The sequence below is a fragment of the Podarcis erhardii genome (genome assembly GCF_964252035.2).
Source record: "Podarcis erhardii genome assembly, chromosome: Z".
Classification (NCBI taxonomy): Eukaryota; Metazoa; Chordata; class Lepidosauria; order Squamata; family Lacertidae; genus Podarcis; species Podarcis erhardii.
In genome coordinates, this window is record NC_138504.1 from 25064649 (window position 1) to 25082503 (window position 17855).

Here is a 17855-nt window from a genome sequence, read left to right on the forward strand (position 1 = left end):
ACTGCTAAAGGGAGATGGGTGTTGTGTCCTCCGGAAGTGCCTTCTTGTCTGGCAACGCCACTGCCATTCTTGCAGAATCAGCTTAACTAGAAAGTGTTGGAAGTCCTCGCTGCACCTTCAAGTGGCATTTGAACAAGTATGTAAAAGAATTTGCAGACGATACTACGGTGTAATTAATGACCCACTGGATAAAATGGCCTCTATTTTGCAAAATCAATCTTCCTGCACATGTCCCAGGCCAAATCTGGCATGAAAGGTCACATATTCTGGGACAAGAACTCATACCACCAGAAACTGGTGCAGTTAGAGCCAGACTAGAAGGCCTAGGTACCCACCTTACCCAAAGAGCCTGGGTGCTCTCCTCCCCAAGCAGCCAGAGGCTAGGGAACTGGCAGCACCAAATGGTCCTGCACCAGGAAGCATGGGCATAGCCAGGACTTTTGTTTGGGGGGGGCAGAACTGATGTCATTGGTCAGTTAGTTAAGTATTTCTATTGTTTTACTTGGTCGGGGGGGGGGGGACAGCTGCCCCTACTGCCCCCCTTTGGCTATGCCCATGCCAGGAAGTGAAGTGTTGCTCACTGTCCCCAAGGCTGCAACTGTTCACCATTTTAAACTGAATCATTTCCAAATCCAGGGTGAGAGTGACGGCAGGCTCAGCCAATCGGACACCATATTTTGGGGGCGGGGGGATGGACCCAATAAGGAAACCAGAGCAGCAAGGGGACAGCCATTCTCTAAATTGGTAATGGGGAGGGGGGCCATTTATTTATTTTATTTCATGGAATTGATGCACTGCTTGATTGCAAAATGTATATATATGTTTATATATAAATAAATAGGCTCATCATGCTTCCCAACCGGCTGATAGAATAGCATCTTCAAAGGGATCAAGGTTGTTATCTGATTACTGGGGGCAGAGAGAGTAAAGTGAAGGGAAAAGGGGGTTTAAGCTACCATTCTGTGTGTGAGGGGGGAGGTCTGGTGTGGGGGGAGTTGATCTGCTGCTTTTCAGAGTGCAATGCTGCCTGTCACTGCCCTTTCATGCTCCAACATGGGAACTAGTAAGTAAACCAAAATAGTAACAACAAAACAAAACAAAATCATTAGATCTCCAATGATCTTTCATTGAAAGGAAACCCAAAGCACCACCCTTGGAAAATCACACTGCTCAGTGAAGCAGGGAGCACGATGCAATATGTCTTCTGAATGACATATCATTGCTGGACGTTTTGTGCATTGTGAGCTCTTTTTGAAATTACTGGAGGGAGGGGGCAGCACATCAATTAAAAATCTCTCCAACCTGTGCTCTCTCTTCAGGCGCTGGCCCGTTTGGGGAGTGCCGGAGGTAAGATGGATTTCATCCATCTGCTCCAACTGTCCTGGAGCCCTTGTTAATAGTGATAGGGTTTCTAATGGGCTGTGTGATCCTTGAAGATAAACCTCAGTGACATTCAGATAAAACTGGCAAGGCTAGAATCCAAATCTCTGGAGAGAACTCAGACTCAGGCAAATGAAGCTGCCCACTGAAGGGAAGAAACAAGAATCCCTCGATTTGCATAATTTATTGTAAGCCATTTTGCATCTCCCAGGGAAGCAGGTAGAAAACATCCTTTCCCAACCTGGCACCCTTTGGGTGTTTTGGACCACGACTCCCATCAGTTGTGATGGCAGGTGATGATGGGAGTTGTAGTCCAAAACACCTGGACAGTATTGTGCTGAGTAGAGTGTGTGTGTGTGTGTGAGAGAGAGAGAGAGTTATTTTACAATACTTGTATTCAGACCATTCAATTTTCTGCAAATGGTCTGAGCACATTTGCAGAAGCTGACACTGAAAATGGCTATGCTTATCTGAGGACCAATGTATACAAAATCACAGCAAACTGGAGTCTGGGATTAATGCAACGAGAAGTAGTTATCTTCCCAAACCATTCCGAGCCAGCAAATCCTCTCTACCCACCTCCCCTCTTTCACCTCCCTTCAACAAACCCCTTGCCTTAACATTCCATAGCCAAAGCCCGCCTTCCCCAATGTGGCATCCCCTCATTCAGGATGTTCTCCCTATCCCTAACCACTTGCACAGTCCGCTGTTGTTCTTGGAATAAACAAATAAATGAAAATTAAAACTGGTGATATGTGATTCTTCAAGTATATAATCAACAGGGGCTGCCCCCCAGCTTACATTGCTCACCAACCCCACCCCTCAACCCTCTTGCCAATTCCCCACCCTGCCCCTTTACACCTCACCCAAAACCCTCACAGCTCTTTCAAACTCCCCATCCCATCGCAACTCCTCTGTGTGTCTCCATCCTTCCTTCATCCAAACTGCTGTTGTTTAAAATTGCCATTTTAAAATCTGGCTCTCTCCCACCCCCCACATCCCCTACCCTGTGATGTGGCACTCCAAATCCTCTAATGGTGGCTGCGTGATGACAGCCTTAAATTTTTATGTATATAGGGAGATAAAAACAGCACCCATACGATTGTGAACATAGATATTTAAACAGACAAAAACAAAAAAACAAAAAACAAAAAAAAACCAAAAAAAAACAAAACACCAGAAGCAGGGAAGGAAAATCAGTGTTGGCTGTAAAGGGAGGGAGGCCATATGAAGAATAGAGCAAGCTCATATAGCAGGGATCAGCTAATGGGCTGTAAGTCTGGTCTCGGATTTATGTACATCTGGGGCAAGTATTTTGAATGTATTCTGGAAGGGGTATTATATGCAAATGAGCACTCAAATTATGATAGAGTTGGGTTCGTTTGTTTGCTTGCTTTTTAAAAGCTTCTACTAACAAATGCTCCCAGTCTCTAAGGTCAACATTTTGGGGAAGGGGAAAGAAACTGGCAGATGCTCTACCATTGATCATCCATCCCTGAGGTGAGTTTACAGTGATTTCATTAGGAATCTCAAAGATTCTTACACCCGTCAGTAAATAAATTTTGACATGAACAATTTAAGGCAACACAGATGCTCCAGATGCTGTTGGACTCCAGATGCTGTTGGACTTCCAACTTGCATCAGCCCCAGCCAGCATTGCTAATGGTCAGAAATAACGGGAGTTGTAGTCCCACAAAGTATTGAGGCATCACGTTGGGTATCCAAGGCTTAAGAGGCTGAACTGCTTAATGACGTGAAAGCAAACCCACTTTTCAAATGGGTGGCAAAGGAGTTCCTTTTTGAGAGCCTATGACTTGCTGGTGGAGTAAGTGTTAGATACTTTGGAGACAGAGGTGAGGCCAAGTCTTGCAGGAAGTTGAACTGTCAACATGGACATACCCAAGGAAGAAGTACCTTGTTCAGAAATCACAACCTTGAAACCATGGTCTGAGCAATGTGGGCTCACAAACACTTTCCGTCCTCTGTCTCCTTCACTTCCTTGCTTTTGATAACAAACTAGTTCTCTGGTGCCACACAAGATTACTAAATATTAAGACAACACCTTTTCCAATTATTTTACACGTTTCTCCTCCGAATACTTTAATGACCTTGTTTGCTTTTTGTACTCTGGTTGCTGGGTTTGTTTATGGATATTTGATGTTTTCCAGTTTCCAGTTTTGTATTTTGTTGACTATAAGCTGCTTTGAGGGCCGCTAAGGCGTAGGAAAGCAGCACATAGAGTAATTAGAGTCTGAAAGTTCCCCCTCCCAACAAATATTATACCCGAGGGAAAAGGATAAGGATCTTGTCAGCAGGTTGGATTCTGATCTCCCCGACCCAATACAGGCCATTTTTAGGGGCTCCTGTTCATTCCTTGGCAGCTATGGGCTACAGCCAATGTTAGTCCTATTCAAGAGTAGTCCCACTGAAATTAATGAACATGGCTAGCTTACATGCAGCTAATCCACAGCAAATGCACAATGTCTCTGAGAAACAGACAGCAAAAGTCACACAGAGTAAAGGGGCAGAAAGTTGATCTCCAAGGCTCAGAACTGGCAAGCACTAATTCCTCTGAGTACTCTCTCCAGCCCATTAGCAAATGCTCTTTGCAGGGAGAGCAAGTGAGAATACGAAAGTGTCCCTTTGGGCTGTGCCGACATCTGAAGCCAGGCTCCAAGGACAGAAGCCGGTGGCCTTCTGCACATTTTCCTAAGAGCCTAGTAATAAAATTGAGGTCCATTAAAGGCACATGGCAGCATCTGCAGACCATAAATTATGTATGTCCGTTTTCTATGGAGGGAGCAAAGAGATTCTATGTTTGTTCTCATTCTCCCCCCTCCCCCTTCTCTTCCTCCTGCTCCCTGCTCGGCAATCAAGGCAGCAGTCTGCTTTCACCATCAGAATAAAGCTTTATTTGATAAGCTGAAGCACTAATTGGGAAAAGAAAAATCACTGAAGCTTGCACATATGACTACAGAGCAGGATAGGAGAGTGCATGATGTATATACTGGAGACCCTTGAAGTACCTCTGTTTTTATGATGCATAGGAAGCTACCAGACTCATAAACCTCTGGTCCATCCTGCCTGGACTACTGTAATGAACTGTATGTGAAGCTGCCCTTTAATACCATCCTGAGACTGCAGCTAGTGTAAAATGTGGCTGCCAGGTTGGTAAGTGGGACAGCCCAATGGAACCATGCGTCACTCAGAGCACTGCACTGGCTGCCAATGAACTAATTCAAGGTATTAGCACTAGCACACAAGGCCCTGCATGGCTTGGGACTAAAGTACTTAAGGGAGCCCCTTCCCCAATATCAGCCAGTTATACCTGCAACCACAGTGGGAATGGCTGTAACTCTGCTTTGCATGTATAAAGTCCCTGGTTCAATTCTCAGCATCTCCAGGTAGGGCTGGGAGAGTCCCTGTCGGAAATCCTGAACCACTGATTATCAATGTAGACAATACTGAGCCACATGGACCATTGGTCCGACATAGTATGAGGCAGTTTCATATGTTCCAGTGCTTCTTAAGGCACAGATGGGGATACTGTGATCCACCAAAAAGGTTGTTAGACTTCAGCTCCCATCAGCTTAGCCAGCACTGCCAATGGTCAAGCCTGATGGGAATTGTAGTCCTGCAAATATTCAGAGGGTTCCCCATCTCTTCCCTGTGGCATGCCTGCTACTCAGCAATTCTTTTGCCTTGCAAATATACTGAGCTACAGCTATGTTGGCTGATAATATAAGCTGAGGATTCTAGCAACCCATCCCCTCAATCAATAAATACATTGGGCTAAATGCATCTGACGTTAAGCTGCGTCCTCAAAGTCTAAAAGCAAATTAAAGTGGTATATAGATTTGGTATGTTCCAGTGATAACATCAGAAAACTGGCTTTTAGTTTCCCCTTTTTTTCTTTTAAGGGACACTGAAACATTTCTCGTAATCAACAAGCCATCTGCAAGATGATTCATTCCCAGGCATACGGCATAAAAATGAAAGTGCACGCTGCAAATCTCTTGGAGAATTGTGACTGGAAAACCTGCCTCTTTAAAGGGAGTTCTCTCCCAAAACTGGTGCCTTCCAGAGGTTTTGAACTGGGGCTGATGGGATTTGTAGTTCAAAATATTTGGAGGACCCCAGGTTGCGAAAGCCTCTTTCAAGATTTTGGTGCTTGCTTCTCTAAATTTCAGACAAAAGCAGATATATTTAAAAGTGGTTTTGGTCAGGGAAACTTTTACAAACATGTTCCAAAATACAAGATTCAAAAAACTTGAGAGGTGGGGAGGAATGCCCCCTTCATAGGTATGCAAAATGCTTCAACACGGTCAGAGACTTTCTCCAACCAAGCTGTGATCCATTTAAGATATTAACAGTGAATGAACCACTTTTGCATGAGTTTGATCCGTCTTTCCATTCCTACCTGTTCCATCTTCCAAATGTCCGAAGTTGCAGATTTGGGTGATGTGGTGCACCCAAGCCTGCATTTCCTCCTCCGATTTGGCCACCAGGTAGAAGGTGCGGTAAGTCGTTTTCACAATGAAGACAAAGTTGTTCTGGAATTCTTTCTTGATGAAGCTCGAGCCCGAGTGCTTCACCACCTCACATTCATTCAGGTCGATCACCCGGATGGGTTTTTTGGAATGGCTGTTTCGGTAATACTCCAGGACATCAGGGTTTCCGCTCATTCGGCCCTGGCGCAACACGAACCAGCGCTTTCGCCAAGCCTGAGAAAAAAATAGCAAGAAGGATTGTTGGTGGTAATGTGTGTCTGCCAAAATAATTTAAATAGGAAAATATTCTGGAATTTCCCCCCTATACAGATGAGCATAATTTGCATCATTTACATCAGAAAAGATTAAAGGCTGCATCAGAAATTTCTTTTTAGTTATAAATAAAAACAAAGGATTGAAAGAAAAAAGGAACATGTGAATAATAATGATAATACTCCTATCAACTCAAATTAATGATACACTAACCACCAGTATTGCCCATCTTAAGTTAATATAAGACCTCCAGATGTCAAAATAGGTATCCACACAGAACTGATTTTTCCTCTCCACACAAGACACATCATATGGGGACTTCTGCACAGGAAAAATGGCGGGCGTCACGGCAGTGAGCAGCTCCTGAAGCCAGCCAGAGCCAACTGCGCTACCAGGCTAGCTCCGGGCTGCTGAGGCTGCCACTGCCACGTTTTTTGAGGGACAGATTTGCAAATCTGGGGACATTCCGGGGGAAGGAATTTGTCCAGGAACAGTCCCCAGGAACCGGGGACATCTGCTAACCCTACCTCAGAAATGGGTTCAAACTGTAAATATGCAGGTTCCTATCACATATAGCATATGCTAACAATTGAAAAGGCCTGTTTTGTTTTGTTTCATTTTATTTTTATTTTTGGATTTCCAGGTTTACAAACAACAACAAAGAAAACAATTAAGATATAATCAATAAATCCCCTTTGACTTCCCTCCTCCTTTTTGTGGATCCTTATGGCAATATTTTCTCCTGCATCTCGTCTGTTACTCCAATTTTATCAAATCTTTAAGTAATCCATAATTCAACTTTTAGCTACAAGTGTCATATTAGTCCTACTAATGATTTTATGTGTTTACAATAGTTTTTTAAATACACTGTGTACTTTCCCCATTCCTTATTAAAATTTAAATTTTCCTGATTCCTAATTCTTCCAGTCAGTTTTATCTGCCATTCTTCCTTGGTAGGGACTATGTTTTCTTTCAATCTCTGAGCTAATAAAGTCTGGGCAGCTGAATAGTCTCTTCAGGTCACAGGATTTCGGGAAATGGCTGTTATGTGCCATGATCCAGAGGTTAGTATGGGATCATCAAGCAAAGAGAACCATGATTTTCAGAGAGAGGGGAGAAATATGTCTTTTGTGGGCTGTGCCCAGCCCAAATGAGCATCATCTCTCTCATCAACCCAAAGTTCTCTGTGATGGGTCAAACATTTGGAAAGGTTGCATCAACTTCACCACAGGGGAGGGTGGACTATGAACAACCCAGAACAGAGCCAACTCCAGGTTTGATGAAGCTCTCAGCAAAAGCTCCCTCAAATTTGCCCCCCCCCCCAAATCAGTGGCCTTGGTCCTATATTGGCTACCTTGCAGCAGGCACCATTGACGCAGCAAGTCACTTCTGGAACTACAGTAGAATATACTGTAAGCTTTGTGATGACAACAACAACAACAACAACTTATATGCAGCCAATCTGACTGGGGTGCCTCAGCTACTCAGGGCGACTTCTGGTAAATTATAAAACCACAGTAAAACATCGCACATTAAAAACTTCCCTATACTGTACAGGAATTACTGGGTTATCTGCATCCAGGAAAAAAAAAATTGTTTGCAAGAAAATACGGAAATGAATGCAAAACCTGTGCAAAATGCCCGGAAGTGGCTTTTACATCATTTGAAGGCTAAAATATAATGTGGAATTTAACAGTTTGGGAAAAGTAATCAAAACAGAATAAACTGTGATGTGAATGCAGCCATTGTGCACACAGCCCCATTTTATCCTTGGGTGGGTTGAAGAACCTGCCAAAATCTAGGTGCTTGCCTTCAGATCACTTTTCAGGGGTCTGGTGAAGAAAAGGGTGAAAGTGAAAAAGGGCACTTCCGGGTTCCCGCGACATGGCAGACCGACGCGGATATGACAGCTCTGTCAGATTTGGCCTCACGGAGCCTCTGGCAAGAGCACTTCCCCAAAAAACTCCAAGAGGAGTACTAGGGTGTCTCGGGGTCCTGCTGTTCACAGAGGGCACCTTGGCATTGCCGGTCTCTGCTCTCCGTCCTGGAAAGGTGTGGAGAGTGGGGGGGGGGGGAGCCGAGTGAAAGCGACAGTGAACTAGGCACCATCGCAGCTCCGTGAGGCAAAAATCTTTGGGCTAACATTTCTTTAAAAAGCCAGAGGCATTTTGGGCATTTTAGGCAATGACATTCCAAAATTTAAGGTAAATTTTCCTATATGCCACGGCCACAGCTCGAACACTGGTAGCAATTAACTGGAAAGGGGAAGATGTTCTAACATTATCGGATTGGCAATGTAAATTACAGGAATTACAGGAATTGCAGAAATGACACAATTGCCCAACAGTTTGAGCGGTAATAAAAGACAAGTGTTTGTTCAAAAATGGAATAAATATAAGAGGTATCTACAAAATTATAACAGTGGTATAATGTCTATGGAAGCATTCGATTGACCCTCGTCTAAAGTAACCCATAAGAAATAAGACAAATTGTTGTAAGAATGTATTAGAGAATATAGAATGAGTAAGCTAATAATGATAGGTACATTCATCATCAGAAAGATGACGCACCAGGAAATGATAGGAAGTCTAGTCTCGTTTATTTTATGTTAGTAAAAAGATAAGAAAAAAGGGGGGGGGGGAGAAACAGCATAAATCTAAGTTAAGTTTAATTTCTGTAAACATATAGAAGATTATTTGTATATGGTTTTTGTTTATATGGTTCTGTTTATATTTTTGTTCATTCAAGCATGTGTACATTATCTATGTTATATACAAATTTCAATAAAGTATTTGAAAAAAAGAAAAAAGGAAAAGGAAAAGGAAAGGAAAGGAAAAGAAAAGGGGGGAAAAGAAAGAAAGTGCTGGTGAACTAGGCACCACCGCAGCTCTGTGAGGCAAAGCCTCTGATCCAGCCGCAAGCGGTTACCATTCGAGCATATTGAAGCCGACTGCAAAGGTGAGGACTGCTTCAAAGTTTCAAAGTTTTATTATGGCAAAAGCCAGCGACACAGAACACCACAAGGTCAAACAAAAGGAAATCAACAACAACATCCAAAAAAAAAAAAAAAAAATTACACAAGGGAACTTCGCAGTGTGGCATTCAACAAAAGAGATTTACGCTTCCTGATTGCTAGAGTGCAAAATTTGGCCACCTCATATGATATTGATATTGAGGACTGCTTAATTTGATCGATTCGGCAAAAAAACGGGAGTGTTAAAAGGAAGTCTGCTCCCGTTCCTGGTGCTATGAGCACAAAATATATACAAGTGAAGTGTTGATGAAGTTTACTTTGGGAGATAAGTTAACTAATGAACAATAAGGATTAAAAGATTCCACACAGCTTTCATTTATACAAATTCTCAATAATTTTTAAAACATCAAAATTGACTTGAATTCAATTTGAACCTGAATCTATCCTATGTTGTGATTGAACTTGACTGAAAATAGGGGTCAAACAGGAGAAGGATTGCAAGGTTATTTAATGGAAGAATACTACAAATTTCCTCTCTAGAAGGAAGATTGGACTGACTCTCTGAATCTACGCTACTTTTAGGAAAGAAATTTTTGATCTTTCAGAGTGCTGAAGACATCTAACCTAATGGAATTATAATTGTGGATTTATTTTATTAAAAGGTGTCAGCTGGTTAAAAATCAAGATTAAAAAAGAGGACTATAATATTCATTGCTAATATTGAACTAAATTAGACTTTAAAATAACATTAATATTATAGTTTTATTCATATTGGTAATTAAAAATCATTTTGATGGGAATATATAACCGTTAAAATCTGGTTTTGTGAGTAAAGTAGAAGGGGGTAGGAAAGAGGCTGGAAGTAATGGTTTTCTCTACTGAGTCTAGTGAAATAGCCTAATAAAGTACTGATAAAGCCAAAATAACACCTTCCTTGGTGGGAAAGGACTTTTTGTTTTGGAATTTAATCTTAGAGAGGAAGCTGGGAAACGGGGAGAGAATTGGCCCCCCTTCATCCCAAATTAGAAATGGCAGAAGAAAAAATCTCAATGTTGAAACAAACCAGCAGGGCCGTAAGACAAGATAACATAAAATATGAATTATACGATTTGCTTTTGGAATTTAAAAGAGAACTGTTCGATCAGATAAAGGAAAATGTTGATAAGGCAGCTTCTCAAATTCGGGAAAATACTAATTTACTTTCAGAGGCTATGGGACAATTTAAAGAGGTGAATGTACAAACCACCAAGGTGGGAAAGGTTGAGGTGGGAGGTTCAAGGAAAATGCAAGGGAAAGTAAAGGTGGTCCACGACAAAAATGGCACCTCATGTGAATTGATTTGGGAGGCTTTGACTGTGATGGAGACAAAACAGGAAGGGAGGGTAAAAGGTATGAGAGGCTACTGTATGTGGTGGCAATGTAAAGTTATTAAGAAGGCCTGGGAAGTGACATAAAAGATTTGAAGAGAATGTTGAAAATGATTTTTGTTAAAAAAACAACAACAGATGCTATGATTTTGAAAGGTACAGGACTTAATGGATTTATTGAGTGAAAGACTCTGTCCCTGCATCTGAGAGTGGACGCCAGCCCAAGACCAGCCCATCCCTATAGAAGGAAGAAGCCACCGCCAAAGAAGATAAAGAAGATTGGCAAAACAAATTAGTGAACTATGCAGGACATATTAGATAATTTGAAACCCAAGAAAGAAAAAGGACATTGATTTTTTTAAAAGGGGAAATGCATACTTTGCAAGCTTTGTGTATAGGCTTCTACATTAGTTGAACTTTTAAAAGGCACTTGTAACAAGATGAATAAGGTTTTAAAACTGGACTGTTAAGAATATACTATTTTATGGACGTGCATGAATAAGTATAAAATAATGGAACCAGGAGGGGGAGTGGAGGGAAGTCAATTAAGATTTATGGTTTAAATTTTTGATTGTGATGTGTATGCTTTTGGTTTTTTGATATCATAAAATAAATTCTATCTAAAAAGGGGGCGGGGAGAAAGAAAGCAAAAAGGGGTAGGTGTGAAACTAAGCAAAGGAATGATCAGGCTTCAAGTTCCTGCTACTCCCCACCCTGTCAGTCAAAGAGATTACTAAATTCATAATGTGCTCTAATGGTGCTTTTGCAGTAAATGACGGGAGCAGAAGCCTGCTATTACCACCTCAAAATGGATTTTCTTCTGTAATCGTTTTGTCTTAGTAAGAAGTCCCATAGATCCAGCTGGTGAATAAATGTAATTTATGAGGTACACACGCAAGCAGATACAGTTATATTAGGCACATATTGAAGTGGGAAGGTCAAGTGAAATTTAGTTCAAACTCCTTCTCCCTTTTCAAAGTCTCTACTTCCAGAATGAGGCATCAAAATGGGCTGTGAAACGTCAGACTCTAGGTGAGGGGGCAGCTCTCCCACTGCCACACCATGAAGGGGTATTGAATTTAGTGGGATGAAGATCACCTCCCCCCCCCCAACAATGCCGTTTCAGGGCCTAATGCCAGCTACTGCCATTAAAAGCACCAACAGCAGCACCTGTGTCTGTTATGTTTATATGTTTCGTCTTAAAGGTTTCGTCATCTTGGACTAGGCCTACACATGCGCAGCAGAAATGAATTGCTTTGTTGAGGAGGTGGTTGCACAGACTATACCACTTCACACTGAGGGGCAGCCTATGCCACTTTTGATATTCTTCCACATTAGAAAAACAACAACACAACCCTCCATGAAATTAAAAAAAGGAGAAATGATCTACTCCAGTACAACTGTTTGCCTTCTGTGATTGCCAACTATCTGCTACAACAGCTGATTCCAATTTAGTGGTAAAGGGCAGGTAAAAATATGAATAAATCTAAGTTATTGCAAAATTATTATTTTTCTTTTTAAATAATGTTCAGTTTAATAAGAACATTAAGGATAGCCCTGATGGTCCCTCAAATTCATAGTCATGTTCAGTGCCAACCAGATGTCTATGGGAAGTCTGCAAGCAAAGCCTGAATACAACTGCAGTCTTGCAACTTGTGCTACCCAACAACTGGTCTTTAGAGGTATACTGCCTGGTCTTTAGAGGTATACAGTGGAGACAGAACATAGCCATTGTGGCTAGTAGCCATGCATAGCCTATCCTCCATGAATTTGTCTACTTCTCTTTTTAAAGCCAAACAAGTTGGTGGCAATCACTAGTGAATTCCAGTTTAACTATGTGTTATGTGAAGAAGCTCTATTGTCTGTTCTGAATCTTCCAACATTCAGCTTCACTGGATGGCCCAAAGTTCTCACATTATGAGAAAGGGAGAAAAACTAGTAACTGATAGCCTTACCCTTCATGAAAACATGGTTAGCAACTGACCAGTGTTTTGAACAACAGAATGAAGCCACTATATGTAACCCTTCAGGAGTCCTTGACAAGTAAGAGATGTGAATAACAAAGAGGAATTGGGAGAGATTTGATTAATCTGATTGGCATCAGCACAATGGAATCCACTGGGCAAATGGAAAATTTCAAATTTTATCTTCAGTGCAAGTAGGGGGAGAGACCTAGACTGTTTTGCCCTAAATGTCTTCTTTCTTTCCAAAAATAAGGGTGAATTATTGTCAAAGCAGCCCAAATAGGCATATCAATCTAAGCTTTCTTTAGCTGTCTGGGAGGAGAAGCATCACATTTATTTTTGGATTCCTGGAAACAAGCTCCTAATTGCTTAGAGGCTCTGATACACACTTTATGTTTATATGCTTTCTGACGCTTGCTTTTATTAGCTTGAGAGAGTAGACTTCCACAAAATGATTGCACCCTGGCTGAAGAGTCTCCATAAATCTATATTAATTTGCATCCATCCTTCATAAATGAAGAAATCCATTGCAAAAGCACCAGTGATTTTATTCCTGGTCCAATGCCCAGGGTGTAACCAGATATCTTTTTTATGCTTATCATCCCCACATTTTTCATTTATGGGGTCATCTACAATTAGCCAAACAACAGAGTTCTGACTAAAACCACCAAATGCTCCCACAAACAGCTTGCAGTCTCTGCATCCACTGAATAAGGATCAGTTGTGAGGATGGGGCTGCCAACCTTTTGGGGCCATTGGGCACATTTCAGATTTGGAAAAGGTGCAATGGGAGCACACCAGTTACAAAATGACTGCCATTGGAGGGCAAGGTATAACACACAATGGCTATTAAAGCTAAAGGAGCAGAAAGGGAGATAGGTTCACAAGATGGTCAGGCACCCTGGCCGCAAATCAATGGGGGAAAGGAACCTACATTAGCCACTGCCACACTTGTTCATAAAGAGAAGCTCCTTGCCCCTCTCCTCTGTTTATAGTGGAAGGAAGCATGGGTATCAAATCCCGGTATCCAATGAAAAGGGAGCATGTTTATTCTGCTCTTTGTGCTGTGGAGAAGCAATCAGACAACACAGCAAACCAGGATAAACAGCAACCCTGGGTTATCATATTATCATAGAATTGTAGAGTTGGAAGGAACCCCAATGGGCATCTAGTCCAACCTCCTGCAATGCAGGAATCTCAAGATGAACAAACACAGCAACCGACTTTCACAAGGAATCTTGTACATGTTGCATTTTGAATGGTCTTTTAACACATTCATGCCTGGCCTTGGAAACACAGTCTAACCTCTGGATGCTTTAGCATCTAACCTCTTGGATGCTTCAGCATCCAAGGATGCCTATTTTAAAATGCCTAGAAAAGGCATGAGTAGTTTTTTTTCATTTTGTTTTTCTGAAAGGCTTATTGTTGACAGGATGTGGGGTACTTGGGGTAGAGTTGGGGCTTCTTAACATTTCACACAAATGATTGAAAAAGAACGAGGCTGAAAATTACATCATATTTAAAAGTAACAGATGTGTTGGCCTATTAAAATAATAATAATAATTAGAAGTCGCTCACCTTACCCCAAGTTTTAAGATTCTAGAGCACAAAACTTTTGGGATGAAGATGCCCACAAGGAACAGGATTTTGCTAAAGGGCACAGAAAACCCCAGAGTTCAAGTTCTATAGCTGGGGTGGGAAACCTTGCCCACTAGGCCTCTCTACCTGGCCCTTGGGACTCTCCTTGGGTCATACCCTCCTAGAATATTTTTGCCTGGCTGAAAAGTGTCGTTGTGCTCTGGTAATGACTCTTGCATGCCTAAATGGAGGATTGAGAGGGATGTATGTAGAAACCACTCTACTGTATATGAAAGCAAAACATTCACTGCTCTGACCACTTGGCGTACATGTGTTTCCCAGGTGGTCATCCATCCAGGTATTGACCAGATCATGGCCTGCTGACCTTCATCAAGGTGGCAGCCTCATGTGCCTCCAGACCACATCCTGGGATCATGAAGTTAGTCATGTTTCAATGGGTCTACTGTAAGCATGGCTGGATCCAACCTTCATTAATTTATTTTTCATGAGGTATAAAAATCTTCCCTTTCTTTGGCATTAAAAAGTATCACTGGGGAAAACACCTCCCTCTTTCCCACTCAACTGACACCCATCCATTACTAGCAAAGAGCATTGGCCTGAAACTGTCTTATTCTAGTTGTATGATGAATGTTTTATAGAAAAGCATACAGAGGCCGAAATTTTCAAAAACAGCAGGGAAGCTCCCATTTCTCCTTGCGCACACACAAAAGGAAAAGATAGCATTCATCTGTGGGTGGGGAGAAGAAGTGAAAATGCCACATGCTCAGAATAAAATCATAGCCGAAAGAAATCTGTTTCCCCAAAACCACGCTCCTATCCCAAATTGCACACCCTAATCTATAGTGTCTATGTATATTTACGCTCCCAGGAACAGCTGCAAGTGGATGAGTCATTGCTGCTATTTAATAAACTTGCAAATTTTCTGTCAGGCGAATGGATTCCTTTGAGCATATCTAAGTCAAATAGGTTTGAAAGCTGTGGAGTTTTTGTTTTTTGAAAGGACTATTTGCAAGAGAGAGAAAAACAACACTTCAGGCTGCGACAGTTAAGGAAACACAAGTGTGTGTGTGTGTGTGTGTGTGTGTGTGTACATATGCATAACCACACATATTCAAAACACTGATGGATTTGCTTAATGAACTGATTATGATTTTAAAATACTAGTGGGACTGGCAACAAAACGTTGAAGTCACCTACTCCTCTTTGCTGTTCCAAGTCAGTCAGCTTTGCTTCCTTCATTCCATTCTCTTCCCATTCCCTACTTTGCCAGTCATTCTGCACCCAGTGAGCATATGGAGTCCTCACTGGGGTAGGGATGAGGTTGTGATTACTGCCTGCCACCCCCCACCCCCTGCAGAACCTGAAAATGTGTCCCTTAAAAAGAAAAAAGGACCGCATCCACTTTTACTCCACAACCATTTTGACATGTGGCTGCCAGAGGGTTTACCAGGGGTTAGTGTGGCACTCAGCCCGTAAAGGGTTAGCCATTGCTGCAATAGGTCAATTCACAAGTAGCACCAATGCCTTGGAGCTAGGACAATGTGTGAGGAAAGGCCTTCCTTTCACTCTTCCTGACTGGCAGGGGATTCAGGGCAAACAACAGGAATGACTTTTACATATATCATGCAGTTCATTTAAGGAATTTGCTGCTATTCAGACAGATTCTTAGATAAGTTTATCAACAGCTTCTAGTCACTATGGTTAAATGCAACCTCTGGGCTGGGAACTAATGATAAGCTTTCTGAGCAAATCATCTCTACACAGGTACAAGTGTTTCTGTGAAAGAGTGGCCCTTTGTTGATTTGTACAGCTCAACAATTTGAGACTTAACACCCATTGAATGTAACATGTGAATACCGCTAATGGGAAAAGGCTATTGTCTTCATGCCCTACATGAAAGCTTTCCAAAAGCACTGCATCTCCTGCCTATGAGCTACTGAGCCATATTCAAGGTTCCATTATTAACGTGTAAAGCCCTAAACAACCAAGATACCGGATAGACCACCTTCATCTGTACAGACCCAGTCTACCTTTAAAATAATTGGAGGGTGCCCTGTATGGCTTAGTGATTTATGGCTTTTTTGTTCAAAGGACCCCATAGTAGTGAACAGTGCTATGTGCCAAATGGCTCCTTTAACCAGAGTAACAGTCACCAAAACACAATGTCTAGTTGCCATTTAGGGGCCAGACAGCTTGAAAGTTGTATTTTTCAATAAGAACTTTTGGTTCCTGAAATTCATTCTGATTGTGCAGATAAAATATTACGGATAGAATTCTACAGGATGTGTTGCTAATGTGTGAAAATAGTCAAGATCGAAGGAGACCCATGCATGCACCTCCAGATGGCGGAGATGCCATCCTGGCACCCAGGCTTCTTCATTTGGTTGCAAGTGGCTGGTAGCCAGAAGCAAAATGCACCTGGCAAATTTCTAACACTGAAGGAGAACAGCATATTCATACAGATAAAAGATGCAAGGAAAGTGTGATAGCTCGATCAAAATTATATTAAATGGGAAAATCAGTGACACTGGATACACATTGTTGCACAAATGGTTTCAGCATAGATATAGATCCTCAGCACTCCACCTCTCACGTGGAAGACAAGTTAACTCACATCTCCCACCTCCTGATTCCCAGCTTCTCCATTCTCTGACCTAAGAGCAAGCCCATCCACAGACAATTGCCTAAGGTGAGTGCCCCTGCCCTCAAGATATCGCCCCATCTCCACACTAGAGCTGGCAGAAAACAACAGTCAACAGCAGCCTCCAAATAAATAGGCTTCTCCTTGGAAAACAGCTACAGCAATAGCAGAGTTCTTGCTCTTCATGGGTGGGGCTAGCTGGCCAAATCTTCTGGTTCCAACAGGCTGCTGTTCTCCAGGTGCAGCAGAAAACAGCTAGGAAGTCTAAGAGTGGTACCCACCACCCATCTAGGTACAATGCGGATGTAGGCCTTTTCCGCACTGGCACCAACCTTCTGGTACACCCTCCCCCTGCACTGTCTGAGAAGCATCAGCCTATTTTAGGTGCCTTTTTGCTTGTTTATTCAGGCATTTCCTGGCTGTTAATTTTTAGACTGCGCTGCTTAGTATTCTGTTTCAGTATTTTGATTCTGCTGTCTACTGTGATAGTGACAGTTATGTATTTCATCTTATTTGTATTTTAGTTTTGTGGATTTCATGGATTTTACTGTGTAAACCACTCAGAGGTTTATCTTTATATGAAGCAGTTAATCTATTGGTTAGATAAATAGATATGGTTTATTACTGGGGAAAATAGGATGCTGGAATGATCAAATAACAAAAGACGTATTTTTTGAGCCTGTAAATATGACTTATACAGAAAATAGCATGAGAACAAGGTATTTCTTAAATCAGGAAGCCTTGCACCTGAGACCTTAATGTGGCCCATCAGGTCTCTCTGACTGGCCCTCAGCAACTTCCACAGGTCGTACCCCTTATTGCTCCTGCTTTATAACCGCCTTGAGTATTTTGGTCTAGCTGGAATGTCCGTGAACTGTGACAATAACTCTGGACGGATGTGTGTAGACACTAGACTACTGTACAAAGGTAACATTTACACCTGTTGCTCTGCCCACTTTTGCTTTGGCCACATGCACCACTGGAAGGTTTGCTTGATCCTGGAAACCCATGTATGGTCTTAAAAGAGTTCCCTACCCTTTTTAAACCATTGTCTTTATCCAGATCACAATTCCCACCCTGTTTTATCTCCCGGGATTTGCAACAAATCTTTGTGTTCCCCTAAATAAATATGGTCTCCCATATTGATCAAGAACTGATAAATTTATT

General features: G+C 42.0%; 1 protein-coding gene across 3 annotated transcripts in view; it reads right to left on the minus strand.

Annotated features, from left to right (window-relative positions):
- GAB3 (GRB2 associated binding protein 3) overlaps window positions 1-17855 on the minus strand; it is an 81738-nt gene that overhangs the window by 25817 nt on the left and 38066 nt on the right. For all 3 annotated transcript variants that reach the window (XM_081847016.1, XM_081847017.1, XM_081847018.1), the window contains exon 2: window positions 5801-6104. In XM_081847016.1, coding sequence (XP_081703142.1) covers window positions 5801-6104 — 304 coding nt within the window. The remainder of the gene's footprint in view (window positions 1-5800; window positions 6105-17855) is intronic.